This window comes from Anabas testudineus, chromosome 21 (assembly GCF_900324465.2).
Source record: "Anabas testudineus chromosome 21, fAnaTes1.2, whole genome shotgun sequence".
NCBI classification, from domain to species: domain Eukaryota; kingdom Metazoa; phylum Chordata; class Actinopteri; order Anabantiformes; family Anabantidae; genus Anabas; species Anabas testudineus.
In genome coordinates this window covers 11,666,639-11,684,136 of record NC_046629.1, presented here as the reverse complement: position 1 = coordinate 11,684,136, position 17,498 = coordinate 11,666,639, and the positions used below count along the sequence as shown (strand labels likewise).

The 17,498-nt window shown below is 37.9% G+C and overlaps 2 protein-coding genes across 2 annotated transcripts in view; one reads left to right on the top strand and one right to left on the bottom strand.

Moving 5' to 3' along the window:
* Positions 1-2,874: 2,874 nt before the first annotated feature.
* Positions 2,875-6,791, top strand: dct (dopachrome tautomerase). Its single transcript, XM_026376631.1, has 8 exons — positions 2,875-3,343; positions 3,466-3,765; positions 4,365-4,465; positions 4,945-5,111; positions 5,204-5,383; positions 5,504-5,639; positions 5,739-5,940; positions 6,443-6,791. The coding sequence occupies exons 1-8, from the start codon at positions 3,055-3,057 to the stop codon at positions 6,616-6,618; spliced, it is 1,551 nt and encodes a 516-aa protein (XP_026232416.1). The 5' UTR covers positions 2,875-3,054; the 3' UTR covers positions 6,619-6,791.
* Positions 6,792-6,894: 103 nt separating this feature from the next.
* Positions 6,895-17,498, bottom strand: part of LOC113173775 (glypican-6-like) — a 66,062-nt gene continuing 55,458 nt past the window's right edge. Inside the window, exons 7-9 of the mRNA XM_026377319.1 lie at positions 11,061-11,197; positions 10,045-10,220; positions 6,895-9,574 (exon numbers count right to left, since the gene is read on the bottom strand). Of these exons, the coding sequence (XP_026233104.1) occupies positions 9,369-9,574; positions 10,045-10,220; positions 11,061-11,197 (519 nt within the window). The 3' untranslated portion in view covers positions 6,895-9,368. The remainder of the gene's footprint in view (positions 9,575-10,044; positions 10,221-11,060; positions 11,198-17,498) is intronic.

Genomic DNA, 17,498 nt, shown 5'->3' with positions numbered 1-17,498 from the left:
CTGGCACCATCCTGTGTCTCAGTAGGAATACTGGATTCTGTTTATTTACACATTTTGAAGATAATCAGGATGGACAGAAGAAATGTCGAAATATAATTCAAAAAACAGAATCAAAATATGTCCAAAATACTAATGCTGCAGAGAAAATTCAACATCACATTGAGGTTGCAGCAGCGTTTCACTATCACAGTACAGTTTAAACTAGGATCCGTCTGGTGGCTGGTGCCCAACAGTGTTTTTCCTTCTGCTTCCATTTTCAACATACATATACATTACTATAATTTAAAACTGCAATAAAAAGCGTTACAACAAATATACATCAAATAAATATGTAATAGAATTTTTTGCAATTTACTTACTATTTATTTTACTTCACCTAATCTTTGGTAATGTTTGAATTTAAATTCAAAGTATATATTTGATTCAATGACTTTTGATCTTAACATTTTCACACACCTTTTTTTTTTTTGTTTTCATAAAGAGATTGCTAATCCTGTAAGTGTTTGATTTTATCTTGTTTTTTATGCGCCATCTGTAATTTAACTGTGCGCCCTGCTTTGAAGTGAATTACTCATTGTGCATGCCAAACGTCGTGTTTTCCACAACACGACAAACCATGGATATGATGAACAATGAAATTAAGAGCCACATTTCATCATTCATTTTTCTGTGACTTACTTGCTCTCAGACTTATTTACTTGAATAAATGTGAAATCACGTCTATAGAGACATTCCATTTGGCTTCCATGAATTCAGCTCGCTAATCCTCTTGTGTGCAGTGAACCTCAAAGGGCCAGTTGTGTAAAGGACTCGGTGGTCACACATAAGATTTCTCATGTCGCCATGTTTATGTGTGCTGTGACTACAGATTCACATTTATCAGATACTTTACCACTTTAAAATGATTTTGGATCAATTTTAAATCTGTTACTTTTTCAGGAATACAGTGAATCTGATGCTAAATAATATAAAATGTGTTGATGTTGCTCAAAAAGATTTGATGTGGTACATTATATTTTTTTGTTTTTTGTTATATATTCATTGGTAAGTTTAGATCCCAGGACTTTATATAATGACAAAGCTCTGTCTTTTCCCTGTATTAGGAGAAATATACTGCTAAGAGTCTGCTAGGAGTCACATGTCAGGCCACTGGAATGCAAGAGTGTAGGTCAAAGACGTAAAGCTCAGCTTCAGGGGGTTGCACTTATTATAAATTGTCCTGGATGGTGTGGGGTTCCAACCTTTGAGCTAAAGCTGAATAAAGAAAATCAACAATTTATTTCTATGGGGAAAAAGAAACAAGTAAAATCAATATGATACGATCAGGCCACACCATCTTAATGGCTTTTGAAGAAAATACCATTTTTAGTCACAAGTGCGACCTCATGAATGCTCACACTGTATGTATTAGTGATGAGTTGTACCTTTAAGGTATACAGAATTGGAGTTGATTTAGTATTAGATATAAATTGTGTTTTAATCAGTAAAGTTCTTAGATGTTTCTAAATGTGTCGCTGTTGGTGTTGAATCAGATATTGGTCACATGAAATCCAGTCAGTATCAAAGTACTCTTAGACACAGATAGATCATTTACAAATGCGTGGTCTTCTGCTTTTCTGTTTCTTATCTTTCGAAGAAACTAAATTCTAAGCTCCGTGTTCCTAACAGAGCCGAAATGTATGAGCAGTAGTGAAAAGTAACAACGCAGCAACAACTACCATTTACTAGTCACTAGAGATGTTGCAGAATCAGATTAATACAAAGTACAACCAAATAATATACATCATGTATTAAACCATTAAATTATAACATAATATTATAGGTTTATTAAGTAAGACTTTACTGATATTTATGGATGTTTATAATATTGCACACATTCATACAGCAATAGAAATATTATAATAATAATTCAGTATTCTGAAATATGTAATTCTACACCGGGAGTCACTTTACTTTTACTTTTACGGCTTTGATGTTAGTACTACAGAACTTTTACAAGTAACACAATATATTTACACTGCAATTTATCTTTTATTTACTTAAAGGATGTGAAAATGTCTCCAACCACTGTATCATACTAATTAACTCCTTAAATTAATGTGAATTTAATACATTTATTTATTACGTACCACTACTGATAAGTGTGTGAAAAGATGGCATGATGCTCAAAGTAGAACATTGAGTCCTGCAGTTCCCGCTGTTGTTTTCTTTTCTTCACCTCACATGCAAAGCAAATGGTGTCAGCTGAGACATGAGGTGAAAAGTTTGATTTATACCACAGAAAGCTTAGGGACGGACTCACTACAATTAAAAGCTCCAAGAATTTCTCCAAACTGTAACTTTTAGTTGGATTAAAGTGATTAGTGCCCAGTTAAGATTTACAACAGAGCTAGAGTGGGGCGCATGCCTCGAAAAACCCCTTTTACTAAGATAGCTGAATAAAATATAACTAAATACAATATATAACATTACTGTAAGTGTTTCTATGTTGTGTCACTGTTTTTAATTTCTATTTGACCAAGTGTTCTTTTCAAGTAGTTTTACCGCCTGGAGTGTTCAGTATTAAGTAAGTTAGTTTAAGTATTTTCTCGGTTTTAATTTGTTATCTCTCTCTGTCTTTTTTTTTTTTTTTTGGTTTACAAATAAGACACTAGTTAGTCTCTTGGTACAAAGTAGCTATGCAACATTTAATAGTCCCCTGGGGCAGTCTCTTGGTATTCATCCATATCTTAGGCCAGCTCACAGCTCTGCTGTCAGGTGATCATCACAAGACCCCTGGCTTAATCCTCCTCCATTCTACAAAAGCAGGAAGAGAAATTAGAGGCTTTCTTAATGTGCATGGAACCAACTGGAACACAACATGATTCGCCTGTAGGTGCTGTTTACACAGATGTTTAAACTATCGCTAAATTTAATTTGCAGATACTCAACAGGAGACCGTAGCAGAGTGAGATTCCACACTCCTCTAGTAGAACTAATTGACTGTTTAACTGCAGAAAGTTGATCTACAAACTGATTTTTCACCACTGACTGGAGGAAACAAACAGGTGAAATATGATCAACTTGCTGGCTCTTGGTATTCTTTGTTTACTTGCCTGGCCTGAGCCTGCCGAGGCTCAGTTTCCTCGAGTGTGCTGCACGGTGGAGGGGATCCTGTCCAAGCAGTGCTGCCCTGCTCTTGGCCCAGATCCTGCCAATGTATGCGGTGTCCTGTCGGGCAGAGGAAGCTGCTCTACTGTTCGTGTCGACACCAAACCCTGGAGCGGACCTTACAGCCTGAGAAATGTTGATGATAGAGAAAGGTGGCCGACCAAATTCTTCAATCAGACCTGCAGATGTAATGGTGAGTGCTGACTGTATGTCTGTGAGCAGCTTCAGGAGAGGTAGATTTAACTAAAAGATGTTAAATATAGAACATAAATAAGAACATTTCCTGTGGTGTGACATTTGCCTTCTCTGTTGCAGGTAACTTTGCAGGTTACAACTGTGGTCAGTGTAAATTTGGCTGGACTGGGCCAAACTGTGACCAGAGGAAAGCTCCTGTGGTGCGTAAGAACATCCACTCTCTGAGTCCCGAAGAGCTCCAAGAGTTCCTGAACGCTCTTGATCTGGCTAAAACCACCATTCATCCAGATTACGTTATTGCCACCCAGCACTGGCTCGGACTTCTGGGTCCTAATGGAACCAGTCCCCAGATTGCCAATATCTCCATCTACGACTTCTTTGTGTGGCAACATTACTACTCAGTCCGAGACACTCTTCTTGGTAAGTGAGCATGTTCCTATCTCTAAATACAAAATCATTAAACTTGTTAACTGATTATGTTTAATAAGAATTTTATAATAACAGGAGTATAAAGTAGGAACACATTAATCTGAATGTCCTCAGTTTATCCAGATTAGATCTGATAATGTATTGCTTTATTTACATATATAGAATTACATTATATTTATATATGTAGCATTATTTTAAAATGGTAAATTCATTAAAGTAAATAAACTAATGTTGTTTTTTCTTACAATTTTTCATCTTTCAAGTCTCTAAATTTTACCTTGTTCCTTAGACCTGTTTCTCTCTGTGTAATATATTTCTGTAAACAACTTGTGGCAAACAAGATCAAAAAACTTTAACAGTATACAGTAGATTTGCTCCTGCCGAGTGTCAGTCAAAAATAAATATTAATAGACACACAGTAGTTTTTTTGGTTTTGGTTTAATTTTGGACTGTGGATGAACGTTAGTGTCATTTGTTTAGTCAAATGATACATAAGATGTTAGTGCTTCTTCTACTTATATTTAGTTGTGCACATTACTGCCTTACAGTCATACTAAGAAAAGCTTATCAAACGTGACATTTCCCTACAGGCCCAGGTCGTCCATTCAAGGCCATCGATTTCTCACACAAAGGCCCGGCGTTCATTACCTGGCACAGGCATCATCTCCTGAGCCTGGAGCGAGAGCTACAGGTACGTGTAATGTTCTGAAAACATCTTATTAAACTCATTTTTTAAATGATTATTTTTCCATTATTTATGTTTTGGTGTGGTAAATGGTTGGATTACACAGTATGTATTGAAACCATGTTTCTGCTGTACTAATATTTTGTATACAGGATTGCTTATGGAGTTAATTTGAAATCATAAATTGGGCTGTTGTTACATACACCTTGGTACAGTGTCTGATATCTTGATTCTTTCACATACAACCGCTCCAAAACAAAGATTTTAATTATTTATTTTTTGTTATGTGCATCTATCATTGTTAGTTTATTAATAACTAACAATTGTGTGAATACATTGTCTTCACAAATCGTGCAAATACTGGATTTATATTGGACGCCACATTCACAATTTCTGTAGTAATCCGGTATATGAGTAAAAAAGCTAAATCAGGATTTCTGATCCTAGTGTGAACTCATGTCAAAAAATTTGTATGCTGCTTGCAGAGACTGACTGGCAACGAGAACTTTGCGATCCCTTACTGGAACTTTGCCACAGGGCAGAGTGAGTGTGATGTGTGTACCGACTCCCTGCTGGGGGGACGCAACCCAGACAATCCCACTCTCATCAGTAACCAGTCCAGATTCTCCAGATGGGGAGTGGTGTGTAACAGGTCAGCACAGAATGTTAAAGGAAAGGGTTAATGCGATTGTAATGACATAAACATCGTAGGTAAATTCATATTTTAACTGTTTTCTTTTTCAGTCTGGATGACTACAATCGCCTGGTGACTCTTTGCAATGGCACCAATGAGGGTTTCATTCAGAGAGGCATCATGGAGAGAGGTAGCATGTCTATGCCTACCATGAACGATGTGAGAAGCTGCCTTGGAATCAGGGAGTTCGACAGCCCTCCCTTCTTCACCAACTCTTCTTTTAGTTTTAGGTACAACTTTACTGTTTAGCAACAATGATCGTATGAAATGTACACACTTCACACCAGATTACAGTTTTAAGAGGATTTGTCAGGTACAGTGTAACAAACGTCTTGCTCTGCTCCACACAGAAATGCTCTTGAAGGGTACGAGAAACCAGACGGAGAACTGGGTGAATCAGTCAACAACCTTCACAACCTCGTCCACTCCCTGCTCAATGGAACCAGCGCTCTGTCTCACTCTGCTGCCAACGACCCCATCTTTGTGGTTAGATCTGATGATTTCATGGTTAACTCCGTAATTCACTCAGTAGATTAGTCGTACTTGTCATTAAAATCTCTGTGTTTCTGGTTGTTTGCCTTGCAGTTGCTCCACGCTTTCACTGATGCTATTTTTGATGAGTGGATGAAAAAGGTTGGTCCATCCAACGCGTCCTTCCCAGATGAGATGGCCCCCATTGGTCACAACAGGAACTACAACATGGTTCCCTTCTTCCCTCCGATCACTAATGAGGAGTTGTATATTACATCCGAGCAGCTGGGATATTCCTATGCCATTTCCCTGGATGGTGAGCAATCATAAATGAGTGCCTTTAAATAAATATGCTTATTCAGCATATAACATAATCTCTGTGGCACAGATTACCAGCCTGTAACTTTCAAACAATAAACCAATATTTTTATTCATATATTGGGAGAAAAATTCACAATTGGAGCAGAAGTTAGGTCAAAATATTACACAAAGGTGCAAAATACTGTAATTATCCTATTTTTACATGTTTATTTAGCTTGACAATGCACCTTCTTCTATTGTTGGGCAGTTTAGGACCTTGAAAATAAGTTTAGATTTTTTTTTGTGGTAAACTACACTCTGGGCTAGAAAGTTTGAAGTATGCCTTCATAGCTGAGTAATGTTGCATCACTGAGGCTTCACAGTCCCCATCCAACCTGTCAATATCTCTTTATTACATTACAGCAAACCCTTTAAACGACCTATTTTAACGTACACCCAGCATATTTCTGCTGCAAGACTATTCCCACGTAATCTCCAGCTGTAATTCGTCTTTACAGATGCAGAAGGAGGGCCGAATGTGTTCGTGCTGGGCTCCACTCTGGGGGGTGTCTTCATCGGTCTTCTTGTGCTTCTTCTTATCTTTGTGCTCTACCTGCGTCAGCGGAAAAACAGAGGCTTTGAACCTCTGATAAAAGCAGACTTCACAAATAGGAAGTACACGGAGGAAGCCTAGATTTTACCTGTGGTTCCAAAACACATATACTCGTTCAAATCTAGAAGAGATGGAGCAGCATATCAACAATGTTCTATATTGTAGGCCAAACAAGCAGAAAATATTAATCGTGTAAATGAATGACACTTGTTCAATGAATTATTAATTCAAATTTCATATAAGAAGAATGATTAGTGTCATGTAGCAGTCACGGAAAATTAAAATTAATGTTTACTCATGTAGTAATTTTTTCTTTAAGTATTTTTAAGAGTCACCACAAATGCAAATTAATTGGAATGTTTTTAATAAATATTTATTCTCAAGAACAGTAACAAAACACAAATGCAATCATCTTAATTGCACTGAAAATCAGTAAGGCATGTTTAATTATCTAATTCGTGTTCTTCCACCTGGTTTGAAATTATATTCAAACTCCAAACAAACTTTACCTCATTAGTATTTGAATTCATTCAACAATGAATTCTAATACTGATTGTAAAAATGCTGACTCGTAGTGTTTCCTGCTCATCTATTTTTCAGATAGTTTGTCTGACCAGACATATTTTTTTTATATTTTATTGCAAAAATATTACCAATAAAAGTTCAATGATACAAAACATAAAAAGGGCATCCTGTAAGATCAATAGTCATAATAAAGAATCCCCTTTGAATGACGTATTACAGATTTTCTTTATATTTTTGTCTTGCAATGTGAATAAGAATGCAAACTTAAATGTAATATAGAAAAGCTTAACAAACATTCACTGATATACTGCAAAGTGTATAACACAGGCTAATTCTGTGGATATGTAAGCTTAGCTGGCCTGATGGTTATGGAGCTGACGGGCTCTCAGAGAACAGTGGACGTACATACAGGGTGGTTTTGTCCGCCCCCCTCAGCAGTGCCAGGCCTCTCACATTCTCTGTAAGTACGCTCTACTGAGGAGCTTCACTGAAGCATTCAGCCCTGTCCGGTCTCCACAGATTTTCATTTCACAGGTGACTGTGGTCGGCTTCAAGCCTGTCGCTGCTGCAGACATAACCATTCGAGCTTTGAAGATAAATTTAGGGAGCCTTTCTTTGCATTTCCACTACCCACTGTGTGCTGTTTTCTCTTAATAATTCCCTCACATTTTACATGACTGTAGTAATAATTGTTTAGAAAGTGACGTGATTTACAACTGTGTAAAAACTGTGTGACAGTATTTTAGTTTGTCGCTTCAATGCTCAATATAATGACTATTTTGTGACAACAAAAAAGCTTTTGCTATTAAATCACATATGCAAAATTAGCTAACACAACCTTTTTGTTCCTGTAAATGCAATTCCAGTTTTTATGAAACATTTTTGCTTATATACGTTTCCATTTTTCTGAGGATGCATCAGAAAAAAGTAAACATAATTAAATATAAAGTTTACAGCAGCACGAGACGACCTTCAGTGCTGGTGATTCTGTAAGCCATTGATGTGATTGTGCATGTCCATTTACACAAAGCAAAGGCCGTGATTTTGGATTACTGTGTAGGGCTCTCATTATAAGGCTTCGTATTGTCGCCAGATTATGTTTAAAAATCATCTAATTATCTTTAAAAAATAGTTTGTGTATCTTCTTATTGAGTAGCTTTGTATGCATGTCATACAGTGTTTAGCAACATTGCATAACCACTTACTTAATGGACATGAGCACCTAGGGATAAAAAGCAGAAATGTGCGGGGATTACAATTTGTTTAGCCCATTCTAACATGAATGTAATGATTTTACAGGTTGACTTGAACCCCACAAAGATGAATCAGCATTGCTATGATACTAACACTTAAGTAAATTACTGTCAGTCTTCTATGTATGACAGTAACTTTAAACTCCATAACACGTCTGGCCATGCTGTCTGATCCTGAAGCCAAGCCTGAGAAACCAGCACGATGTTAGAATATATTGCACATAATTCTTAAATTGTTGCAAATGAATATATAAAAATGTCAATATGCCAATGTTATTCTTTTTAACAAAATGTGAGCACAAACAGAACAGAGCAGATCCATGAGTAACTCACGACGGACTGTACCTACAATCTTTTCATATGTCATGGCTGAAATGATTCTAAACCATAAAATGAAGCAACATGATTCAGTGGCTGCATCTGATGTAAAAACAAACATGAAAACATGACGATTTTTATGAATATTTTTTCATCAAAAATCAATAATTGGCACATTAATTAATGACGACAGATTAAATCTTCATCTCAGGTGGAAACCACATGTTCCTGAATTCTTTTAATTTTAGTAATACGTATCCTTTGTATTTGTTTTAAAATAGAATATTAAACATATATTAAACTTAATGTGCCTCTTTTAGGTGCATCAAATAACCACATTCTCACAAAAAATGCATAAAAAAAATCAAAACAATCAAAGTCCATGTTGGATTTTACCACATGAAGACCTACATTAATACCTGCCATATGTGCAAGAAATACGTTTTTTCAATCTCTGAGGCAGAGTTTGTTGAGTTGGATCGACATCAGTGTTAGATGGTGAAGTGATGCCATAAAATATCAAGTCTAAGGATGGCACTGCATGATCTTTGGGAAAGTGGGAAATCATGATGCGTGGCCGCTCTCTTCTTCAGAGCAGACTCCTCTAGCCTCAAGGCTGGCAGCCCGAATACTGTCTGCGTTACTGTAACTCCAATCTGCCTGAATACAAAAACTGCAAGAAAAAAAAAAAAAGGAAAAAATCCTGCTGTTCGTGTTTAGCCCATTCCTCCAGCATTATCTCCATTGCCGGTGGACGGCCAGTGCTGAGAGGGCCAGCATGGTTGGCAGGGCTACAGAGGGTGCAAGGAGCAGGGCAGAGTCATCCAGAGGCCCGCTCCGGTCGGCTTTTACCAGTGGAGCTTCGGTGGCGGCACCATCCATGTCTGTGGGGCAGACCTCTGTGCAGCCACTGCCACTGCCTGAGCCACTGCCTTCATCACCTGCAACACCACAACAAATACAAGCCACACTGAGCACGTCTCTACAGTGGTAGTGAGTTAAAGATGCAATTAATAATATATTTCATATATATATAAATACATATTGGATAAAATGACGTGCATGTGAAAATTGTCACTCACATTTAAAATCCACAGAGAATTATCACCTATGTCCATAGTTCTGTTTAGCTCTAATGGAACATTTTGGTTTTACAATTACAATTTACGCTAGTTTTGGTTTTACTTTCATCAATTTATTTTAAAGCCAAGTTTTACATCAGGCCAGTTTTCAGAACGAAAGGTCAAAAGCTAGAAATTAGGCATAGTGGAACATTTTTCTAAATCATATTTATGTCGACAGTTGGTGTGGGACCTAAAATTGAGACAAAAATCGAGAACCAGTACTGTTTATTAAGTGAACAAGTGCAATGTCTGCGGGAATGCCTGGGAAAAGTGAGCAAATAGCTTACTTGAGTCTTGAAAGTAGATATCGTTGCCATTGTAGGCATTTTTCAGCTTGTTCGTCATCACCCTCAGAGCCATAATCTGCTGGCGGATGAAAGTATCTGGACGGGTGATGTCCACCCCTACCTCGGGATTATTCATCTGATTGGTCAGTCCGTCCTTTTGAACTTCAGGGAAGTACCTTTAGGTTAAAAAAAACAACAAATAGATATTTTGACAAGATGGATGTGAAAAAACAAAGCTGGTAATCATTAGTCAGCAGTCATGATGCTAAACAACTATTATTGTCTGAACTTTCTGGTGGCAAAGAATTCTCATAATCACAAGACATATGTAGAAGAATGAGAAATACCACAGGAAGGCTGAGTACACAAGGATGTTTTGTTTTGAGATGAGGTTCTCACGCACCGCTTGACAATTGGTCTTTGAGGACAAAACGGTGTTAGCAAAATGAACATTTGACCTAATCATGTCGGGTAATGTTCTGACATATTTCTCCAGGGAGAACATGTCAGCTGCCTGCACTCCTGCTTGATAAATAAGCAGAAGGTTGTCATGCGAGGGAATTACACAAATCGTCTGAGAGAATTAGACTGCCATAAGCACGGCTCACTCCAGATATTATACACCTCTAAAATGTCTTCGAGTTGAAAGAGGTAACATATGAAGTCCTTTGACTGTTTTCACTGATGATAGTCACAGAAAATAGCAGCTCTAACTGACAGATAAACTACCAACATAGAGGTTCAAATATTAGGTTCATATTATTAATTTAAAGAATTTACAGAACATGTTTTGGTTGTAAATTCTGGAGTCTTTAAAAGAAATGTCCTGTTTGTTGAGTTGAAAAACCATAGTCAAAATCCACCAGGCTGTTAAACAGCACAGTTTAGGCACTAAAAGTAAATAATCCTTAATTCTAGGATTAGACTGATTAACAGCCGGCCAGTTTAGCATACTTCGGACTTCAACGTAACCTTTTGTACTAGCCTGCGTTAGCCCCGAGTCCTGGCGTCCTTACCTGCCCTTAGTGTGTCCGTTCCAGCACTCCTCATCACTGGCATTTCCAGCAGTCACTCTTTCCTCCACGCACATCGCCTCAGGAAAGTTGGACCAAAATTTCTTGGACAGCTTGAGTTTCTCTTTTATGTCAACCACCTAAGCAAAGTATAAATAAATTAAGTATGTATTCTGGTACAGCAGTTGCAACCTTAATGTTACATACATTGGCAAGAAAAAGTATGTTAACCCTTTGGAATTTCATTGTTATCTGCTTTAACTTGTCATAAAATGTAATCTGATCTTCATCTAAGTCAAAAGTATTAACAAATATAATGTGCCTAAAATAATAACACAAAAAACTTTCTGATCTTTCACTGCTTTGTTGAGAAAAAACATAAAAACCTCATAGTGCTAGTGAAAAACACTTAAAATTAATAAATGGTTCACCCCCTTGGCAGCAATAATCTCAGCCAGGTACTTCCTGTGGCTGTGGATCAGATCTGCACATTGTTCAGGAGGAATTTTAGGTCCATTCTTCTTCTACAGACTTTCAGCTGATGTACAGACATTCTCACTTTATCCTGAAAAACGTTTTTATACACTTGGGAATTCATCTTCCCTCCAATCCCTGCAAGCTGGCCAGGCCCGGATGCAGCAAAGCAGACCCAAATCATGATGTTCCTCCACGATACTATAAGATTGGGATGATGTTTTCATGATGATATGCAGTGACCTTTTTACACCAGATGTAGTGCTGTGTGTTTTTTCGAAATAGTTCAATCTTAGTTTTGTCAGTTCACAAAACATTTTGCCAATACTGCAATGTGCTCTTTGACAAACTTCAGGTGTGCAGCAATGTTCTTTTTTATAAGCAGCAGCTTCCTTTGTGGTGTCCTTTTACCCACTGTAGACTCATGAACACAGATGTGTGGCTGTCTCTGGGGTTGCTCGTTTACCTCATTAAAGAGTGTTTGTTGTGCTTTTGGCCACTTCTTGATAGAGTAGCCACAGTCCCAAAGTGTCTCCATATTTAGATTGTTTGTCTAACTGTAGACTGGTGAATTTCTAAAGTCTCTGACACCTTACTCCAATTAGCTCTTTGGAGGTTATTATACCTAGGGTTCACATAGTTCTTCCACTAGCACTATGAGGTTTTTGTGCTTGTTGCCACTGTACATACTAGAATACATGAAATGTGTGTGCTTAAAAGAAAGTAATATGTAGAAATCAGTTTGTTAAAGACATGATTTATCCCATACCAGAAAATGAAATGCAAAAATATAACACACAATAAGACAATAACCCTCCCACACACCTACTGCATTCCTTTACTTCTAGCCCTTGAGGCATTTCAAGAGTATTACTCATTACCATACATCCTTGTAAAATCATTGTAAAGAAAATACAGGCACTGACAGCAATCCCTGACATTTGTGATATACAGTATGAAACATGGTAGGTGTGAATTTAGCATTTCAGTGGATGCGACTACTGTATGTCACAACTGAGCTTTAGTCTTTTTTACTCAAGATGTGCCTCATTTCAAAACTCATTATAAAACTGTCTCACCCTCCCTTATTACTGCATCTTATCAAAAGAATTATAAATCATGCAATTTAACCCTAAGACATCTTAAACCTTGAACCAAAAATAATAAATTATTTGGATTTAATTTTCTTTCCATATTGGACAATTAAAGGTTTGCATCATGAAAAGTAAGATCATGCAGGCTCGCAGCAATAATTTCAGCTTGAATGTCAGATCTAAATGCTGCTTCGCATCTCGGCCATGTGACACACTCAGATATCGTTTCCTGACTTGAGCCTGTTGAACCCTGATCTTTAATCAAACACACAGAATTTGACATATTTCACTGAAGCTGAGGGAAAGCCTGATAGCAGCAGGTTGGCCCCATTATCTTTTTCTGTCTGACTTGCTGTTGGCTTACGTGAAATTGTAGTGAACCTGAGCAGAACATGAAAGGTGCTGTACTGACTGTGTGATGCTGCTGTAGGCCCTGACACTGCTTTTGATGTGTTAATCCTGTCACACTGATGCCAAAGCACTTCAGCAGCTCTGACACTGCCCAGAGGGTCAAAGCTGCACTCAATGCAAGAGATTGACTTGCAATGTTTGACTAAACCTCACATATTAACTTTAGTTTAACAAGTGAGAGATCCACAGTTTTCCCAGGACCTGCCAGCAAAACCGAGCTCCTGAAAAAGTGTTGGGAAACTCACATTTTCCGAATGCAAATATTTAATTAGCACCTCAATTAAATGTGTTTCTGCCATGTACAAATGTGGTACTGCCACTGCTGAAAGGTGATTAACAGTTCACTTCCTCTAGGTAGTTAAGCATATAGCAGATAGCAGACATCACTGACAACGCATTGAATTTCTTCTGTTGTGCAGTATTGACACTTAAAGCTGTACTTAACCATATGGTTATTATACAGAGTGAGTGAATGCTAAATGTTCCAATTTCAACCAGCAACAACAAAAACTCACTACCCACTGAGGAGGAACATTTATTTACATCCACTGGGATTAAAATATAATCATCAATAAGTCTTTGTTAAATCTAAACAACCTTAAGTGTCTGATGATCAAGCAATGAAGTTTCAGAAGAAGAGGAAAAGCAAAGGTGGATCTTTTCTAACATTAATAAATATGTCTGAAGGAAAAGTCTGCCTCTCCCTTCAGTGCTATGACTAAATAATACAAATACAGTGCTAACAGCTGTAATGCACACTAGATGGCACTATGTATTCGAGAAATTGGGGAATGAAAGCAACAGCAAAGGAAATAAGAGAGGGGGGACAGTGAGGGTGAGAAACACATTTACAGTATAATAGAAAACAATTATGTTTCTAATCGTGTTTCATCTGCTTCACCTTTACATGAATCTCCACACTAGTGAGTCTCAAATCTAGTGAGTGTTTGCCATGGAAACACATGTACAGTTAGTATAGAAAGCTAAAAAAATCCACATTACGCTAGTAAAAGTCATGTCAACAGTGTGAGAGTGTTCGATGAGGAGGCAGAGATCAGTGTGCGTAGACCAAGCTTTTTTATTACAATCAACTACCAACCCCCGCCCCCACCCCTACCTGCCTCACTCTGGGATGTATTTGTTTTCACTGACATCCTAACAATTCACTGGTATCATGATGTATGATGCCTATTCCGGTTCCTGATGACATTAAAGGTTGTATCAGCTTGTGATATCTATATTTGTGTAATGAGGGCTGACAGGGCAGTTAACAGAAACATTTACTCACTGGACGCCTAAACCTTTTACGTACATTATATTTTAGCCTTGACAGGATTTCAATAATGTGTCACCTTAGCCAGGAAACTGCCAAATTCACACCTGCATGTGCCTGATCCGTTAAAATATCAACAATAGATAGAACATAGAGATGATCTATTTATAATAACTAATTTATTAGATGGTTGATAAAATTATATACTATACTAAACTTAGTTTCCAGTAAGCGTTTACTGTATAAGCAGTAAATAATAATTTAATACATGCTTTCTAACACACTCTAATGCTCTTTTATGCGGCTAAGAGGGCATTTCTTTCTTTACATTTCATTATGTAATATATCATTACATCTAAGTTTCTTTTTGTGCCATGTTTCTTTATGTTACTCTATATGTTCCTACTTCTTTATGCAGTGTTAAATTGTTGTGTGCAGGCGCCCCGTGTGTGCGGCTCCCGGCCTCAACCTTGAAGGGTTCCTACAGTTTACCAAAGATGTCAATCATTACAAATGACTTACAAGTGTATAGTTACTCAGCCATTTTTCTAAAACAGCTGGACAATGCACAGTTTCTCAAAAACGTTATTCATAAAGAAGTAAGATGTGTATATGTTGTTTTCTATTTTCAGCGACAGATGAATCTACATTTGTTGCTCTAATTAGTACAGTGTGGACTTTACATAAAATACAATGCATTGGCCAGATTTATTGTGATTAAAAAAAATAATAATACAGGTCTATGGCACAAAAGTACAAGCTACAAATGATCAGATGTTACACAAACGCTACTTAAGATGATGATAGTAATATGATGAAGCACCAATTTAAATGCTGACGGGAGAAGGGGCTTTAGTAAAGTGGAGTTTTGCCTGCTCTGCTTTCCTCCTCAGCCACATTCTGTCTTTCACCTTCCATCTCCCTGTTTCCTGTCATAAACCATATATTACTTCATTGTGTTTTTCTCTATTTCTGACGTGACTCCAGTCCCAACTTTCTTTGGTCTTTCTCTCTGTTACCTCAGTCCTAAGTGAAAGTGAAGGTTTCATGGATAGCTGACCTACAATCTTAGACCAGACTCCTATTCTAAGGAGCTTTGTGAATAAAGCCTCTGGACTCTCTCTTCCCACATACAGCGTGTGCTCAGTCATCTCTGTACTGCTCTTACAGTTTCCCTCTTTCACATTTTTTCCATTTTGGCTATCTTGAGACTTATATTTCAGTTAAATTATTTATTTAATTAAATCACTTGCTCTTTGTATCTGTTTCTTGTTTGCTCAGAAACATTTACAAAACACCACAAAGCAGCACACAAACAGAAGATGAATTCAGAGTAAACACTATTGAAAAATAGCCTATTAAAATTAAATTAATTCAATTAGTTAATATTGAAGCTTATATAGCTTAGCTTGCCATGATCTAAACATAATCTTACCTCACCACGAATGAAATCTGTCCAAACGTGCTGGGTATACCCTACAATGTTTACTTGCTGTAAAATGTAATTGAATTGCTTGAATGAACAAACATCAGGAACTGTTTACAAAGAATAATTATTTCCAAAAACCAAAACATGAATCAGTGAGATAATGGCGTTAGCACGCTTAAAGTCTGTTTACAGACACTCGAAAGCATTCCTTACAATATTTATCATTCTGTCTTGTTTTCGTGTGCATAAAGCTGAGAGCACAAAAAAAAAAAAAAAAAAAAGCTGGTCATAAATGTTTGTTCATGCATGGCAACAGGGTGGCAGCTGTGTACCGCCTTTCAGCTCAGCACAGAAACGTGAGTGAGCTGTACTTTGACCAGTGGTTTTCAGATGCCCTTGCCTATTCTCAGATCAAAAGCTGACGTGTCACTGGCTTTGAAGCTGTAGTCACACTCCTGGCAACAGCACAATGTCAGGGGCCTGAGCGCTTATCTGGCCGTGGGATGACGCCTGGATGTGCACTGCAATATGTAGCCAGACTATCCTTCTAACTTTTACACTCAAAAACACACATTGTGCTTCTAGTGCTGCCACATCTGAGCTATGGTGTTTAATGTCTCCCCCTGGCTGGACGTTTCAGTAGCTAAATCTCCTTTTTATCCCTGAATAGAAAAGAAAGAAAATCACAAAACATAAAATAAGCCTATCAGGCCTTTTGTCTCCTCTGTGACAGTAAAAACACGTCGATCTTGTTAAATTAACAATTGTCATTTTTCAAGCACCTATCTGTGGGTGTCATCGCCGCTTGACACAGAGCATATCCCTCTGCTGCAAGTCTGAGCTAAATTAGTGCTTGTTCAATCTAATCATAGACTCGGCAGCAGGTCTTACCACGAAACCACAAGGGGCAGACAACTCCTCGATCAACTTATTTTCCCTGGCAACTGCTCCTCCTGTCTGTGTTAAAATAGTTTTTCATTTGATACAAATGCAGTATTCTTCCTGCATCTCAATTACAGAGGTCAGGGAGTTGGTTGTGCTCATACCAAGGCCTTAGCCATGCCATAAGTCTCTCTCTGACCAGTGACCATTTTGAGGACAGACCAAATAGTTTCTCACAAGCAGGAAGGCCTCAGTAAGAATAGCTCTGCCTCTTCATCACATTCTCGTTCGAGTTATATTGCTTAGTGCCAATACTAAAAATTAATACACTCCTATCTAAGTCTGAGCGCACTATGTGGTCCTGTAGCCAACAGATCAACTGCTTCAGTGTCGAGTATCAGAGGGCTGAGGCCCCGTGGGTGTGTGTCCCCAGACAGGGCTATTCAATCTGGTGTCTAACACATCATAAAGACCTCCTTATTGGATCAGATTGATCCATAAACAGCATATTCTCTGAACCAAGACCTGCCATCTGCCTCTAAAGCCCTTAGAGCGTATTTAAAAAATGGTAGAGTAGAAATAATATTGGCAAGCCCAAAGCAAACCATGTAAATGACCCCTGTGATGTTTTGAGTGCTAGTTGTCTCCACTTTGTCAGGTCTCGTTTGTCCTTGTCCGGAGACACTCACCTCAGAGGTGACTGACTGTGTTGCTCGGAGCAGGTAACTAGCACAGTGCATATAGATGTGGGCCTTTCATCCAATCAATATCCATCAACAGAGGGCAAAAGGAAATAAGTTTCCCCTCTGTGACTTCACAAGAGATGAACGTAGAAAGCCATCGCCCAGCTGTTTATCTTGCAGTATGCACACAGATGG